Source organism: Hydra vulgaris, chromosome 04 (assembly GCF_038396675.1).
Source record: "Hydra vulgaris chromosome 04, alternate assembly HydraT2T_AEP".
Taxonomy (NCBI): Eukaryota; Metazoa; Cnidaria; class Hydrozoa; order Anthoathecata; family Hydridae; genus Hydra; species Hydra vulgaris.
In genome coordinates this window covers 9,020,022-9,037,500 of record NC_088923.1, presented here as the reverse complement: position 1 = coordinate 9,037,500, position 17,479 = coordinate 9,020,022, and the positions used below count along the sequence as shown (strand labels likewise).

Genomic DNA, 17,479 nt, shown 5'->3' with positions numbered 1-17,479 from the left:
TCAATGCTCTTGACATGAAGTCAGTACCTTTTAAGTTCCTTCAAGACATTTTTTGAAGCTTTTACCTTGATCAGACCATAGATCAATAGTATCATTGAATGTGACAAGTTTACCAACTCCTGATCAGGACAGAGAGAGCAACATAAAACAGTTTTTCATACCGCTATCTATGGCTTTCTGGGTAATGACAAGACTGAAACTAGGTGGAGTTGGTTCAGATTCTCATAAAGGATTCTCATAAACGAATGCAGATTGTCTCTAGAAGTCCATATCTTTGACACTCATTTTTGAAAGAGTTTGCTCATTAAGAGCAGCATTAAGAGCAGCAGGCTAACTGTTTTTCTGCTCATTAAGAGCAGCAGGCTAACTGTTTTTATCAAGATATATGTGACTTTTAACAAAGTTATTAAGGACAGTATAACAAAAATATTATTGGGGACTGCATTTCAGGCATTTATCCACCTGGATTTCTTTGTGCTGCTGTCATAAAATCAAAGTTTTGGTCTGCAGTTGTGTAGTTGTTATTTAATGTAGTTATAAATATATCAAATGTTGTTGTTTGCCTTATCAAGAAATGTTTTTCCACAATCTTTATAATGAAGCAATTAAAATGTAACATTCAATTGATTTAAAAGTGAAACTAAAATACATTCAGATCATGAAAGATTCTTTTATAAAAAGAACTGCAACAAAATTTTTAGCAAAAGTATTACTTGTTTTTATAACTTATACTTTTTAAGTATTTTGCTTTTATTTCTTTTTAATGGGCAAATTTTAATTTGTTCCAGTTGTTATGCATTTACGTAGTAACATTTGCGCAGCATAACGTTGAGAGTAGCGGACCAAAAATCAAATACCGGTATTTCGGTGTTGAAAATATATAATCCCGGGATTCCGGTATTAAACCTGTATTATTTGATTTCCTTTAATAATACAAATGAATAAATAATATAATTAAAAAATAGTTTGGCAATTAAAAAAAGCTATATTAACTTATTAAAAGAATAAAAATAAGAAAAACAAAATTCAGTAAAATGTTAGTTATATTTTAATCATAAGAAAAGGAAGAAAACATAAATTTTTAAGGTTCTACTCTTTTTGCTGTTGGTTGTTGATATAAGATCTCAGAAAACATAGGTTGTTAAGCGAATTATCTCCCATCCTTGACCGAATTCTGGTGCAGATTAAGTCAGCTACCGAAAAAGCTCTCTCTGGTTCTTCACTGGTTGGTTGAATAGTTAGCAAATAATTATATATTAAAGTTAAGTATTTTCCCTTTATGCCATTTGTCTCAAAAAATGACATTTCTTTTTTCTATTGAGCGTGTGAGATCTTTTTTATTTCGGTCGATTCCACTCTCAGGTAATCTTGTGCAAATTTTTTTTGATATTGCTATCTCCAACTTTTCTTTTAAAGTCAGAAAAATTTAATTTCTTTGATAAACTTCATCATCATTGACATTGAATATTATATTTGTGTCTATTATATTGTTAGCTGAAGTAAATGTTGTTGCTAAAGGTGCAGCTTCATAATGCAAGTTGGCCACACTTAGCCGTTGTATCTGTGAAACGATAACTTTTGCAATTGCAGGTTTGATGATGATCTGAAATAATTCATTATTTCTATTGGTTTCATCATCGCTCGGATTTTCATTAGAGTCTGCATCGTGTAAATATTGCAAAACACTTGAAATTTCTATTCGTCTTTCAAGAATATGTACTTTCAAAGCTGTTTTCAATTCATAACTTAATGAACATGGATGGCCAGTTATTGATTTCATCATAAATTGAATAGCAGCATCTGCAGATAATAAAGTTGCATCTTGTCAGCAGATTGCTTTAACTGTAAGCTTAATAGGAAGTAAAACTAAAAGGATATTTGACAACATTTTAAACTCTGCATCTGAAAAGAAAATAGGTGATTTTAAATCTATTAGACTCTTTTTGATGCAATTTTTTAATTTGACAAAACGTTCTATCATCGACACCAAACTACTCCATCGTGTTTTTGAGTCTAAAACCAGAGACAATTCTTTCCCGAATTTTTTTTTACATATTTTTGTAGGACTTTGTTATATTTTGTAGGCGAAGAACGAAATTTTTTGACCACTTTTCGAACTTTTTGAATTAATGGTAACGTTTGCTGACGTACCAGAAAAGAAGAATTATCATCATCGTTTTCAGTGGAGATTATGAGTAAATCATTTTCATTTTCATAACCTTCATCAATTAATTCGTCGTCATCTGTGGAATTCTGCTCTTTTTTAATCTGGGTGTAGTAACTGGTGTAATGTTGGCATCTTTTTCATTACACAGACTATCCTCATTATTAGGTTTTTTACAGAGTACGCCAATAACAGCCTACTGAATTCCATGCGCTAAACATAGCTGTTGTTGTGCTTCGATTAACCTGCCTACCTTTGTCATAACTGCAGCGCCATCAGTGGTAATACCTACAATATTCTTGATCGAAAGCCTAAAATCACTTAACCTATCGTTCACATGCTCAACACATTTTTCCCCGAGAATTGTTCGAAAAGAACGAATTAATCCTAGATTCCAAAATTCTTTGTCAGAGTTGACATTAATATTTATGTAACGTCTAATTCTTATCGATGTCCATTCATCGAAAGTGAGAGAAAATCTGTTTCCATTAGCAATTTTGCTCGATAATTCTTTAATTACTTCGTCTCGTATATTTTTACTAAAATTCAATACCATTTTGTAAATCGTTTTGTGATCCTTTGGTATGTAAGAAAAGCCTCTGGCTGTTAAGCCTTTTCTGATATCATATGATGTGCAAATAATGTTGAATAATAAACCATCACACGCAGTCATCCTAGCAAAAATAGCTGGCAATAAATCGTCCATTTTATCTCTTTTAAAAAAGTTGTTTATAGTTACTGAAGGTTTTGATGTCTGTAAAAATTTTGAAGAATCTAAAACAGTGGGGCGACCTACATCTCTTTTTAAAAAATTGACTTTATGAATTGTTTTTAAATGGGTATGAAGACCGCTTGTAGAACCTCCAAGTGTTTTTATTATTTTCTTACACAATTTGCATTTAGCACACTTTCCTGCTTTTTATCTTACAAAATGAAACTATCGTGAATTTTTATCATTTGCTTCGGAATGCTCCTCAAAATCTTGAATATTCATATCGGTATAAAATACAAATTTTCTAAAAGGTAATAAAATGAATAATTTATAATGTATAATTTAACTTACCGTTTGAAATTTTATATAATATTTTAATTTAACTAAAAATAACCAATATCATGTATGATATTGGTATATACATACTCAAATTTAATTTTGTACGATGAATTTCGTTTCCATTTATAAGATCAATTAAAATTTTAAACTTTTCGAGCTTTCGAATGGTAAAATTATTTCAAATATCAAAATAGCGGTATTCGACTTTTTTAATACCGGTATTTCGGCAACTATAAATTGTTCCAAATACCGGGATCCCGGTATTCCCAACCCTAGCGCAGCCACATTGGTATTGCAACATTTTTGTAACTACACTTGTGTTGCAACATTTGCGTTGAAAAAATACCATAGAAAATTTACAGAAAAAAGCATTTTTTTAAAATAGCCAATTGGTTTAACTTTACAATAGGTTGCTCAGTTACAATTTAATAAAAAAACAATTTTGTTTAGTCATATTTATAAAATAAGAAACGGACTTTGATGAGAACTGAAAATTAAATTTAAATAATTTTAGTTATGTTTTATGCATTTATGAAATTGATTTGATTTAAATATTAATTAACTTTGATTTTAATGTCAAACTGATTTAAACAAATTAATTGCTTGTTTGCTTCATAAATTTCACCTTTTCTCTTCCAGTAACTTCCAACTTTAATAGTGGTTGCTTGCAGTCTAGTTGGAAGTGAAAATATTTAAATAAAAAAAAAAGAATAAAAAGAGTCGTTTTCTAAGAAATTGTTGGTACTTCCAGTAACTTTAAAATTATGCAAAATAAGCTGTGATGCTGCAAGCAATGGTATTTAGATCCTCAAGCAAAGAAGACATAGCCTGGATTAACACTTTACACCAAAGTTCACTCTTACGAGGAAATTAGAGCAACAAAATTATTTATTCAATGTTGCTGAGAAGTTGCTATGATCAGGGAATGTTCATTTATGAAATACATTTTGAATGTCAAATTTCGTTTTTTTTAGTGTACAAAACTATAATAATCTGAATAAAAATACCTTGAATGAAAAAAAATGCAAAAAAAAAAAAAAGGCTTATTTAAAAATTTAAAAATCTTTTATTTCTAATTTTCACTTTTGTACCTTAAAGGCAAAAGAATAAGCTTTGTCATAACTATTATATTATATCCTCTATTTCATTTTGCTTTAACTCTATGTTTTATGCATTTATGAGATGTTCATTGGTTTAGTTTTATTTATAAGCTGGTGAACCAGATCGCTTGAACGCAAACGGTATGGTATTCAACAATTGTAGCAACTGGTGGACAGCTAACGGACAAAACAATGGTAATTGCAAAATAGATATGTTTCCGACATCGACCAATTACATTTCTTTTGGATCAGCTAAAGAATTACTTTCTATACAATTTTTCTTACGTACAAATTTAGAAAAGGTAAAAGTATTTAATTTTCTTTACTAATTTACAATTATAGTTTATCTAGGAAATATTTTAAGTATTACAGGGTGGCCAGCCAACTGAAAAGCAAAGAAATCAGGGAAAAGTCATGGAAATATTTTCTAGTCAGGAAAATCAGAAAAAAGTCAGGGATTTTCAATGTTTTTTACAAAATTCTGATGAAAAATATATTTTTTTCAAAATTTTTAAATTTTTTTAACATTTTTTTACAAACTCCCACAGAAACATCAATCAAATGAAAAACTTATATTTATTTTGCCATTCATTCATAAAATTTTATGGAAAATTAAAAAATGATTGCTATTATATTATTACCTATAGTTTGTAACATCTTTTGAATATATAAATATATTTAAACGTATGCTTTTATTTAACTATGTTAATACAATTAATTATAACAACAAGTTACATAGTTAATATGTTAATTGTTGTTATAATTAATTGTAAATTTTTCCAGGTAATTATTAAAGAAATAATAAAAATGTTTAAAATAATTTTGATAATGATTGAATCATACTTGATTCCATTATGGGGTTGTCTTAAGAGAGCTGATGATAAAACAAAGGGTATGTGTAGTGTATGCAGAAAGATATTTTTCCTAAGTAATAATGGATTAATAGCACTTAAAATTCATGAAAAATGTGCAAAGCATTAAAAAATATATCTTTGAAAAGCCAAATATAAATATATCTTTAAAAAGCTTTTTTTCTTTATTTATAGCTCAAAATGATGTGTCATGTTCTGAAATACTTTGGGCACTAAACGTTACTCAGCAGCATTTTTTTTACTGATCATGTTCGAAAATATGACAACTGTTTCAGTCTCTTTCCTGACATTTTTGTAGCTAAAAAATGACTGTTGGGAAAACTAAAGTAGTCTACAACATTACACATGGTCTTGCTCGATATTTCCCTGATTTATTTTTAAAAGTAGTCTTTAGCTCTACACACGTAATTGTATGTTTTGATGAGTCTTTGAATGAAGTTGTGTAAAAAGTTTAAATGGATATTTGTATTCATTATTGGGACGTTATTCGTGTTCATGTAAATACTACTTTTCATCAGTGTTTCTTAGTCATGTATCTGCAAATGATTTGTACAAATGTTTCACAAGTGTTATAAATGAAAATCTTCAAGTCAAAATTTTACAAAGTTTTATGGATGGACCAAATGTGAAATGGAAGTTTTTTAATAATCTCAATGAATTTAGTAAAGAGCTCAAAACATCTGTTTTTGAAATAAAATCATGGGGTCTACATGTTGTATATGCTAGAAACCAGGTCATAAAAAGGTGAAATAGAATGTTAATGATGTACGCTAACGTTTTTATAAACTTTTTCATGATAATTCTGGTCATAGGGCAGATTATCAAACAATTTGAGGAAATGATAAGTTTTCTCTGAAATCTTGTTCAAAAAAATAGGTTGATATGTATTTGTATGTCAAAGAGTATTGATAGTTATGTTAATGTAAACTTGTATGTCATGCAGTCTAAACTACCTGATAATTATACTGCAAACCTTTATTACTAATGTTATTGATGATCTTTTAATGCCTGCCAAAATTGCTTTATTCTCAGTATTTTGCTTCAATAGCAGAGCCGTTAAGACTTTTTCAGTTAGATTTTCCATCAGCACCATTCTTATACCAAGTACTTGAAAAGCTAATGAGATCTCTAATGCAGAAGTTTATTAAAAAAAGATGAATTAGACGGGTTAAAATCTATTATAAATTTAATGAAAATAGACTTACCCGCGCACAAGTTTCACCAAAAAAAATTAAAAATTAGTTTCGCAACTTCGTTTCTACTTGCTAAAATAAAAATAAGTGAATGTCAGAAGTTACATTTTCTAAGTGATTGTATTCAGTTTTACATTGGAGTTGTAGATTAACTGGGAGAAAGAAGTCCTTTAAAATATAAACTTACAAGAGCTATCTCAGCTTTAAACCGTATTATTATATATTCTAATATCAGAAAAAACAGAATGATTGATTTACTCACAATCCTCATGAATCTAAATGGATCTATGCTACAATAGCTGATAAGGTCAATAATCAGTATCAAGATTTACGTAATCTTACGAATGACATGTCTAGATTTTTCAATCAATTTAGATGTTCTTGTAGAAAATTTGCACAAAAGCGAAAACTTATTAAACCAAAAATTTTTATTTTCTAACTCATAATAACTGAGATATATATTTGTAAAACTAGTTTATACCATTGCTCTTTTGACATTTTTCACGAAAAATTACAACCATATGAATTATATGGAATAAAAATATAGAAAAAATGAAAAAAATACAATACATAATATATATTTTTTTTATTTATTTTTTTTTTTCATAATATCTGTGGTATTAAACTGGGAAGCATTTACAAGCAAATTAAATAATATAAAAATTCAGGCTTAAAAGTATAACTAAGTCAGGATAAAGTATAATAAGTCACGGAAAAGTTTAGGAGTCTAAATGAACTAAGTGGCTGGCCGCCCTGTGAACGTTGCTTTAAATAATAATTTTTTTTATAGGGTTTCTCTACTAACGCACCATAAGCTGAAACGAAAACTTTAAAGATTAAATTTTTATTATGCTAACCTTTTTTTGAATAAATAAACATTAAAAGTTAAACATTTATAGACTATGATATATTTAAGATATGATTTTAATTGAAGATCATCTGATGTCATATAATGGCGTGTTGACGTGTTAATATGTAACAGCATTTTGTTTTCAATTTTTATTCACATTGATAATTTTTTTTTTTTTCAAAAAATATATTTGCGAAGTAATTACATTTTGGAGTAATTGGATATTTTTGAGTTTTTGTTTTAGAATTTTATAAATTTATAATGAAACTGAAATAATGAAAAATATTGAAGATACCTAAATCATGTAAATTTTTAACCCGTGTAACAAGCAATATTGGCGCAATATTGTTTATATAGTTAGCATACTGTAAAAAATATTGTGCCAATATTGTTTGCTAATGGATTTTGTAAATTATTGTTTGCAACTAGCTTTTGTAAAATACGCACGGTTTTTGAAAGTTTTTGAAAGCATTTTTAAAAGTCTGGAAACAATATTCTCAAATTTTTTATTTTTAAAAAAGTTCCAACTTTTATCGTTATCGATAGTAATATAAAAATGTTTCAACTTATATTTATTAGATTTCATTTAAGTATTACTAAGGCGAAAATTTCTAAAGCATTAAAAAATATAGTAAGGATGTAATAATTTATATTTAAATGTAATAAATTACACAGGTTTTGATAAATAAAATCACTTTCTTAACTGCTTAAGTCTCGTGTTGTTTACAAATTTTTGTCCAATCGCTTATATTAGAGAAATTTTTAAGCAAGGGACAAAAATCTAATGTTTATAAACATTGAAAATCTTTCATTAATTTTAAAAATTTGGTTATGATTGTTTTAGAACAAATGATACCCTACCCCATGGCGGTACTGTAGCAATGGGGCCCGGAGGTAAAGAGTGGTAGAAACCGGAAAAGTAGTAAACCCAAGTAAATTATTATTGTGTTGAATTAAAAATAAAATTGAAAAGAAAAGAAAAATTTTTGAACCAAAAACATTGTCTAAAATTGAAAGGTAGAAAGCAAATAAACAATTCAACAATTCAGGTAACCTTATTTAACCTTATATAGGTATACCTATTTTTTTACTTATTTCATAAATAATGCCGGTTTTTTACGCTGATTTTTTTGAGCAATTCCTGAAGCTAAACTCATTTTTGTAATGAAATATAAGTTATCAGTCTTTAACGTTAACAAGGAGATAACTCACATACGTGACCTATGGGAAAGTAATTTTCAAGAGACAAAAGCTGTTGCAGAAGTTATTAGAATCCAAGCTCAATTTCCTACATAAAGAAACACTTTTACTGAACCAGATCATGATTTTTAAACTTCTGTAGTTTACCCAGTGTTGGTTTTGTAATTAATAATTTGAGCACACGATTTGATGAATCCAATACAATATTTAATTTATTCTCACCCATTTTGAGTTTGCATATGAGATATGAGATGTAGACCTAAATTTAAAAGCGGCCAAACTTTTAAATCCATGCAAGAAAGATCTGTAAGAAAATTTAATTAGTGAAATACTTCATCTGAAAAGTGTTTACAAAACAATTTTTGGTATTAAATGTTCTCCAAGTCGTCTTCTGAATTCAATTTATGACAAACAACTTTGAACCACTTTTACACCATCTCATTGGCAATTAAACTGTTTAGAACAATTCCAGTAACTGTATTGTCAGCAGAAAGATCACTTAGCAAACTGGAAAATAAATCGAAATCACTTCAAAGAAGCACAACCTGTCGAGATCGCCTTAATTATCTTGCCATATTATGTATTGAAAATAATTTAGCAAAACGAGTTGATTTCAGTAATGTGATTGAAAAGTTTACTTAGGAAAAAAACCAAAAATGTAAATTAAGAAAATAATTGAAAATTTTTATATTATCAATGCTATTAAATATTTATTCTCTTTCAAACAAATCTTGAAAACTTTTCTTTCGTTTTTTCTTATCATTAAGAAAGTATTTATGTGTCTATTACTGTCATCAAGACATTTTTATAGATACTAGTTTTTGGTTTTTAGTTCTAATGGAATAAACAGGCAATATAATTTCTTTTTTTAAATAAAATTTTTAAACGATCTGTTGATAAAAAAACTTTTTTTGGAAATTACAAATTTAGTACCAATTAGATGTTTTGTTTAGTTGAAAGTAATCAGGTCATTTTAATTGTTTTAGTTACAGGAGTTAATTAATAACTTCCTTACTTTATCTGTCAGAGAAAAAATATTTTTCTTCGCAAAAATACTATTCAAAGAAAAAATATTTTCGAAAATATATTTTGCGGGAAATGTTTTTCACGCAAAAAGGTCCCGCAGACAGGCCCAGCATTGGGCTCTGTTTTAGAATGTGGATGCCATGTCCTACCCACATATCTTCTAGTAGAAATCTTTCACTAAACAAAAAACACCTTGTTGTATAAAAAAATTTATTTATCTAAGATTTATTGTTTTATTCTTTTTTTTTTTTTAATATATTCAATTGTTTATTTTTATTTATTTCTTTGATTATTTACCGTGTCATAATTTTTTAAATATTGTTAGATATTCAATGGTTTGTAAAAGGTTTATGTGCCTATTAATATTTGTTTGGGAAGTGTTAAGCTTTAGTTTTTACATTCTAGAGTTAACAAACGTTTATTTGTTTGGTTTTTTTGTTTGTTTTATTACAATCTTTGAACAAATTTGTTTTTTGAAGATTTCGTTTAAGAAAAAGAAAATTTTTTGTTTTTGTTTTGTAAAATGAAATCTTCAATTTGTGATTTTTAAGAAGTTACATTACGAAGTTACATTAACTAGAAATATTTTTATTAAGTATTAAACTCTTTACAAGTTTTATAGAAAGATATCCTTAGCTTTCTGTAACGCAGCCCAGTCATTAAAAACACTTTTGGTGACAAAATCATAGAAGGCCAATGAAGCAAAGCAAAACAAAATAACACAATGTTTATAAATTTTTTTAGTTTTATTTGCAAATATCTAAATACATAAAACAGTAGATACATTCCTATCTAAAGCTTTCGATAAGGTTTGGCATACTGGTCTCCCCAAAAGCTTTCTTCATATGGTGTATCTGTAAAAGAAACTACACTTTAATGTTTTTGACCACATTTTGTAAAAGAATGATTTGGTACATGAAGTATATAGATGTTAGGCTAACCATGAGCGAGACTAGGTCTTTTCAAACCGAGACAAGACCGAGACGAGAAGTTAGTACTTCTCGTGAGACCGAGAACGAGACGAGACGAGAAATTAAAAATTTTTTGAAAACAAATTTATTAAAATCCAATTTAAAAAAAAAATGTAAACATGGTTTTGACAAATAGACACAAATGACATTTGTCAAATGTAAACAACTTTTTCAAATATTAATTGAGAATTTTTTTGCCAAACTTTCGAACAAGACAATGTTTTCTCTGATTAAGATGATTACTTCTACTTTTTCTGGGTGTAAGTTGTGTCTGGATGATCGGACGACATTTCCACTTGAGCTAAAAACTCTCTCTGATTTAGTGGAACTTGCTGGAATACCTAAAATTTGTCTAGGTAATAAAGAGGGTTCTGGCAAAGTATTTGAATGTAATTTCCACCAATCAAGAATCGGAAAGTCTTTTTTAACATCAGGGAGATATTCATACTGGCGCATTTTGCTCAAAAAAGGATTCAGTTCAGATGTTGGCTATTGTGTTTCAAGTCTGACGTTTAACTTGCGCTTCAGTTTTGCTGAATCTACTGAAAGTAGATTCAGCAAAACTGAATGAAAGGACTCTGGCAACAGGTTGGCACTTAACATTATCCTTAACCTGTGAGGCTAACCATTCATTTGTTGTTTGAAATTTTTTGAAGAGCTTTAAGTGAAGTTTCTTTAAAGCAGGATTTAAGTAGCTTGCTGCAGCACTCAATAAGTTTCCAGTGTGACAAAGAGGAAATCTTTTCTCAATGCAGGTTTTCAAGTTTTTTTTTGCATACAAGACACCGCAGCCATTTTTTTCATCTGTCTCAATAAATTGACCAAATTTGTCATGGATTAAATAAAGAGAATTGGCGACAGTGTTAATTGTTGGAATAGACTCAGCCGACCACGTTTCTGTAGCTTCCTTTAGTGGTGCCAAAACTTCTACTGCTCCCTCGATTGATTTCCACTGTGATACACTGATGGTCTTTGAAGAAAAAATATCTTCATTTGCACATAAGCTGATAATTGCACTCTTTAGATGTAGGACAGAAACCATGCAATCCAGTTCACTATTCTATCTTGTGTCAACAGATTGGCGTAACTGTCTAAAATTGATTCCTTGAGCATCTGATTCTGATTCAAGCAACTCAGCTGCAACTTTTGACTGGTGAGTTAAAGAAGCCAAATCTTTCCATGTTTGCAACGCATCATCCATTTCAGCAGTCATTCCAGATGAGTCTCGAACTGCACATTGCAAAATATGATTGTTGCATAAGTATTGGTCAAGGCGCTGTGACAATTTTATTGCAAGTTTCATGTTTCTTGTCTGGTCGTTCACGCAGTACATTGGCAAATCAGCAGGCAAATTTAGTTCTTCTAAGAAAGAATCCAGCTTTCCTTCAATTAAGATACCTGTGTGTCTGCCTGGAAACTGTTGGACATGGCGTGTCCAGTGATGTAGTCTTTAATTTTAGTCAATAGCATGAAAATTCTAAGAGATGTAGCTGTCCTGAGCTCAAGAAGTCCAAAGGTCAGAAGTAAACGCAGCACTTTTTAGAATTGGCGTAATCTCCGTTATTATGCTCTTCATTTAAGCTTGAACTTCTCTTAACCGAATTGAAAGTTTTCTCGAATATGTTGTTCTGTGATGGTATGTCTATGTTGGAAAAGTGTGTCAAGAGGCCTTTAAGAGACCATTTTCTGACACGTCATAAAGAGATCGGAATAAAAAGTTTTAAGAGACTTTTTAACGTCAAAAAAACTTTTAAGAGACCGACATGAAGTGCGCTGGTAAAAAATATAGGTTAAGGTGTAAAAAATTTATTTCTATAAAATTAGTGTTACAATACAGATTGTTTGTTTTTTCTGAAAACAGGGTAGTTTTCTTTTACATCATTTTCAAAAGTCATGTGAGGTACAAAACGTTTTCCAATAGTGATGTAGTGATGATAAATATCGAGTTCATCAGCGAATGCTTTGTTAAATTTTTTTGCCATTTCCAAGACGAACATTTTTCAAAGTTCATTCCTCTTAGCGGTCTTTTTAATTTGACACTCTTTATTTTGATTTCGGAAGGTCGATCGTCGAGTACCCAATCATCATTATTATTTATATTATTCATTTTTATCTAGAAAAAATCAAAATAATGTTAGTATAAAGTTATATAACATAGAATAAATGAAGCAATAAAATAAGGAATAAAAAAATACAAAGTGTAATAAAAAATATATATTCTGAATAAAAAAATACAAAAATTATTTTTGTAGTGGCATGTCTGACATAACCCGCATTTTTTCATACAAAAATAGCATTAATTGATTAATCTTGAATTTTTTAAAGCTTCTTTTTTCATTTTAAAAAAATAAAGGTACATTGCTGTAAAAAAAGAAAAAAACGGGCTTAATAAATAAAAAAAAAATTTTTTAAAAAAAAAAATCAAAAATAAATTAAATATACCTTTCATTTGATTTCTCACTTTTTTGGTTGTTTTTTTCTTGACATAGACACTTTTAATTATTTTGTTAATTTTTTTTCTAACTATGATTATAAAATAACATCATTCAAATGTACAAAATTTTGAGATGTAATAAAATTATATTGTTCTGTTGACCAATTTATATAATTTTTTAATAAAATATAAAAATGTTTATACTGAGTATTGTTTAAATAAGGTTGAAAATAATGAGAATAGAATATTTCAAGTGTTGTATATAAAAAATATGCTTGTTCGTAAAAAAAATCTAAATGTTTTCTGAACAAAAAACGAGGTCCATATTGTGTTACTATGTAAAAGGATTGATTCCAAATAATATATTTGATGTCTTAATATTCAAAAGGAATCGCTTTTGGCAGTTTCAATTAAAATAATTTCATTTCTACTCTCATTCTGCTGAATCCCATTTTTCTTTTACATAGTTCTTTCAACGTAGGAACTTTTTCATGTTTGAAGAGTAATCTTGTGTGTGGACAAATTCATACCCATTGTTTACAATGCATATCATATTCTTCAAACTTTTTCCTTTGCACTTTTATTTCCGTTTTTTATTAGTTATCTAAAAATATTTAAAAAATTGAAATAAAATATTAGCATGAATAAAACAAGGTTTTGTAATATAAAAATATTGTTGTTTTGCCCAGTATATATAAACCATTATTAAATGATATAGTTTTTTCATTAAATCTGTTTCTAATTGTTTATGTGGGTTAGCAAAATACGAAATTTCTGTAAAAAGTAAATGAAATAAACTGTAAAGGTAACGTCTTTGAAGATGAAAAAATAATAAATGTTTCTTTTTTTCAATAACGTATTCATAAAAGATGTGTTTTTGATATCCATCAAATAGTTTTCTAATTTCATCTTTATTTTTCCATTTGGTGAGTGGTAGTTTGGTTCTATCGAATAAAGAAAAGATTTTAATTTGTAATTGTTCAAACTCAAAAAGAATTCGTTGATATGCCAAGGTCTTTTTACATAAATCTTTCAAGGTTAATTTAGATTGATTTTCAAAGGTATTTATTCAAGTTATCCAATCTATCATCGTCGTATTGAAAAAGACAATAAGAAAAATGTCGTTTGTTCGGAAAAAACCAAAATAGTGTTTCGTGTTCAAGTTTTCAATGTGTGAATGAATGTTATTCAAATAAGTGCAACGTTCTTTAGTTTTTTTGTCTATCTTTTTGACTTTTTTTTCTCGTTCCATTTGTTTTCTACGTTTACGCAGAAAGTAGTGAAATGAACTAAATTCCTTTTCAAGTATGCTGCTAATATTGCCCCAGTTGCTTCCCATGATCAATTTTTTTAATTAGTAATCTAAAAAAATATTACAAATATAAAAAAATAGCAAAAAAAATATTAGTAGAAATAAGGTTCTTGAGCACATTCAGGTGTTTCAGGTGGTTCAGGTAAAGGGTTATAAAAGCTCAAAAGTTGTTCTTGCTTGGCTTGAATGACTGCGCTTGGATAAAATTCGTTTGGTGGAGAATAAACAGGTGGTAGATTTTTAACTACGCTTTCTTCATAAGTAGGTAGACGTGGTATTTGATTTTTGTATTTATTCACAATGTCTATTTGATGAATGGTTTTACACATTTTAAGTAAAAATTTCAATTTACTTTCCAAAGTTTCATAAATTTGACCTTGCTTATCTTCTATAACGTTGTCTTTAATATATTCTTTTCAAAATTTACTTTTTAAATTTTCTTTGATTCCTTTTGGTATTTTTAACATGAGTCTAATACTTTTCGCATTGTCAGAAGTAAATTCGAGACTGATTTGTCTGAAAATCTCTACTGAAATCATTTTTTTTATTAGTTATCTAAAAAAATAATGAATGTATAAAAAATCTTTGTATAAAAAATGTTAAAAAATTATTACATAAAATAGAAAAAAAAATGACAATTTTTTACAGAAATATATTATTGAATAGTAATCGTGATAAATAAATTATTGTTAATAATAAATTGTTTCAGTTCTTCTTGAGAAATAAAATTGGGGTAGCCAACAACTACATTGTATTCTTCTGTAGGTTTATCGAAAGAACTTGCGTTTAAAGTTTGAAGATAATTATCACTCGTAATAGTGTGAGCAAAAAATTTATCATTATTTTTTAGAGTGCAAATCACTTTTTTGGTAAAAGGCCATTTTAAAGCGTCATCAAGGTCTCCTCTCACGAGTTGGAAATAAATGGCTACATTGTTTACGTTTGTACTTCGAGTATACATTTTCATACGATAATGATAACCTTCTATGTGTAAACAGGTTGTGAATAAAAAGCTTCATCAGATAATAGTCTGAGATTCATTTGATCGAGTGAAAAAAATTTGTTCAGTCTTTTTTTTTTAAAAAAAAGAATGAACAAATATAAAAAATTAATAAACTAGATTAAATAAAAGAAAAAAATCGTCCATTTCAATGTTCAATAATAATATTTTCTACTTCGTTTTCTTCATTTTCTAACTCTTCTTTAAAAACATCGCCAAAACCAGGAAACATATCATTGTAATCATTATTATTCATTATTTTTTTAGTTGTCTAAAAAAAAATATATTTACAAATAAAAAAAAAAAAAGTACAAAACTAATTCGGGTAGATCATCCATTTTTTTATAACTTCGATGATATATTGTTCCAAGTCCATTTCATCGAAAATTTCGTAAATTTTTTTTTCTATTTGATCAATTTCTTTTTCTACTTCTTCATCTATCATTTGCTTTTTTAATTTTTCAATGTAATCGTTTTCTTGCATTTCTTCTATATCTTCTTGGAGTATTTCTTCTAAATAAATTTCATATTCTTCTTCCGTCATTTCTTCCATGTCCATCATTTCTTTCAACTCTTTTTCTTTTTTCTCAGACAATAATAAGTCGTGGTAACAAATAGTCGTCTCGTTGATACATTCGCCATAACTAAGAGAAAAAATAATAAATATATAAAAAATTTTAAAAAAATAAAAAAAATACCAGTTTATATTCTTACCATTTACACTTTTTGATATATTGTTTCATTTTTAATATATTAATTAGCTAAAAATGAATTTATAAAAAAATTATTGTAATACAAAGTTTTGTAACATGGTCATGCTTTCTTTTATGTTATTTAAAAGTTCTTGATTTGTTTCATTGTCAGTTGAAAGGTCTAACGACCAACACCATAATGTATCATATAAAATACGTGCTGTTTCAATTTCTATTCCGTATTTTTGATATAATAAAGTTAAACTCTAAAGATTCTTTAATTTGTGTCTCGATAGTCTTGTTGTATAAATTCGATTCTCTTTTTTTATATCCAAGGTATTGAGCCAAACCTTCCCATTGTGATTGTAACCGCCTGCTATTTTGACTTTAATTTGTAAAAAATTCATTTTTTTAATTTTTGCTAAAAAAAATTACAAAAAATAATTAATAATTTAATATAATTAATTTACATTGTAATATAAAGTTTATATAACAGTTCTTTATCGTTGTTTTCCCACTTTGCTAAAATCGAATATAAATGTTTTATAGCTCTTTTTTTGTCTTTGTGTTGAGTTAAATAATGAATTAAAATTTTTTTGATTTTGTCAAAGTTTTTTATATAATCCTCATCAATTTTTTTATTAACATTTCTTTTAAATCGGAGATCTATCGCTAATTGTTTCAATGGTGATTCAATTGTTTTGAAATAATATAATTTGCTTGTACATTTTTTTCTATTGTTTTAAAAAAAGATAATATAAAATTCAAATAAACAAAAAAAGAAAACCAACAAAAGAACAAAAGAACAACAAAAGAAACAAAGAACCAAAAAAACAACAAAAAATATTTTTTACTTTAAAAATATATTTACAAAAAAATTTTTAATAATCTTGTGGTTCTGGGTCTGGACTCTCTAAAAATAGGGAGAGAGAATATTAGAAAATATTTAAACTTTTTTATAAATAAAAAAAGTAGTAAAGTTAAACTTACGTGGAGAGTAGTCACAGTGTGAAGGACCCACTTTTCTATTACTCGTGATTTCATGCCTTTCTATAACTTCTTCTAGAAAACGATCTAGAGGTTCCATGGTTTTATCTATAAGAAAAAAAATATTTTTATAAAAAAATAATTTAATATTTTTTTTATATAAAAATAATATAAAAAAGTTACCTATTATAGGCGAATAAGGCTGCACATATTGAAATGGATTTTTTTTCCATTTTGAATAATATGATGGTTTTTAAAAAAACCATCATGAAAAGCTTCATATCTTATTTTATTTATTATTCATATCTTATATTATTTATTGTGATGTATTTCATTTTTTAACTAAAAAAATATTAGTTGTTTTATATAAAAAACACCATGTTGTTTTTTGTAATAAGCAAAAGTATATATATAAATAAAAAGTATCATTTTTTATAAAATGCCTAAAATAAGGTACACTCCTTGATCATTAAACACGGTAAATATGGCACGTACAAAAACAACAGTTCCTAGAGCAAAAAAAGCAGTTCAAAAACAAACGAGTACAAAACAGAGTTCAACATCGACACAGACTGAAAGTCAGTATTTACCGAGCTATTTTAAAAGAATATTATCTTGATTACGAAG

The 17,479-nt window shown here is 27.6% G+C and overlaps 1 protein-coding gene and 1 long non-coding RNA gene across 7 annotated transcripts in view; one reads left to right on the top strand and one right to left on the bottom strand.

Annotated features, from left to right (window-relative positions):
* The window catches only part of LOC136079549 (uncharacterized), a 112,673-nt gene extending 104,755 nt beyond the window's left edge, over positions 1–7,918 (top strand). For 4 of the 6 annotated variants that reach the window (XM_065795381.1, XM_065795385.1, XM_065795382.1 and 1 more), the window contains exons 9-10: positions 4,427–4,617; positions 7,171–7,918. In XM_065795381.1, the coding sequence (XP_065651453.1) occupies positions 4,427–4,617; positions 7,171–7,194 (215 nt within the window). In that variant the 3' untranslated portion in view covers positions 7,195–7,918. Of the gene's footprint in view, positions 1–3,854; positions 4,257–4,426; positions 4,618–7,170 lie in introns of those variants that run through there. The other 2 variants (XM_065795386.1, XM_065795383.1) reach the window with 2 other exon arrangements.
* A 4,299-nt stretch (positions 7,919–12,217) lies between these two features.
* Positions 12,218–13,461, bottom strand: LOC136078975 (uncharacterized). The gene is made up of 2 exons (XR_010637832.1): positions 12,870–13,461; positions 12,218–12,540 (listed from the first exon to the last, which is right to left on the bottom strand). It is a non-coding gene; the product is annotated as an uncharacterized LOC136078975 (long non-coding RNA).
* Between the last annotated feature and the right edge of the window lie 4,018 nt (positions 13,462–17,479).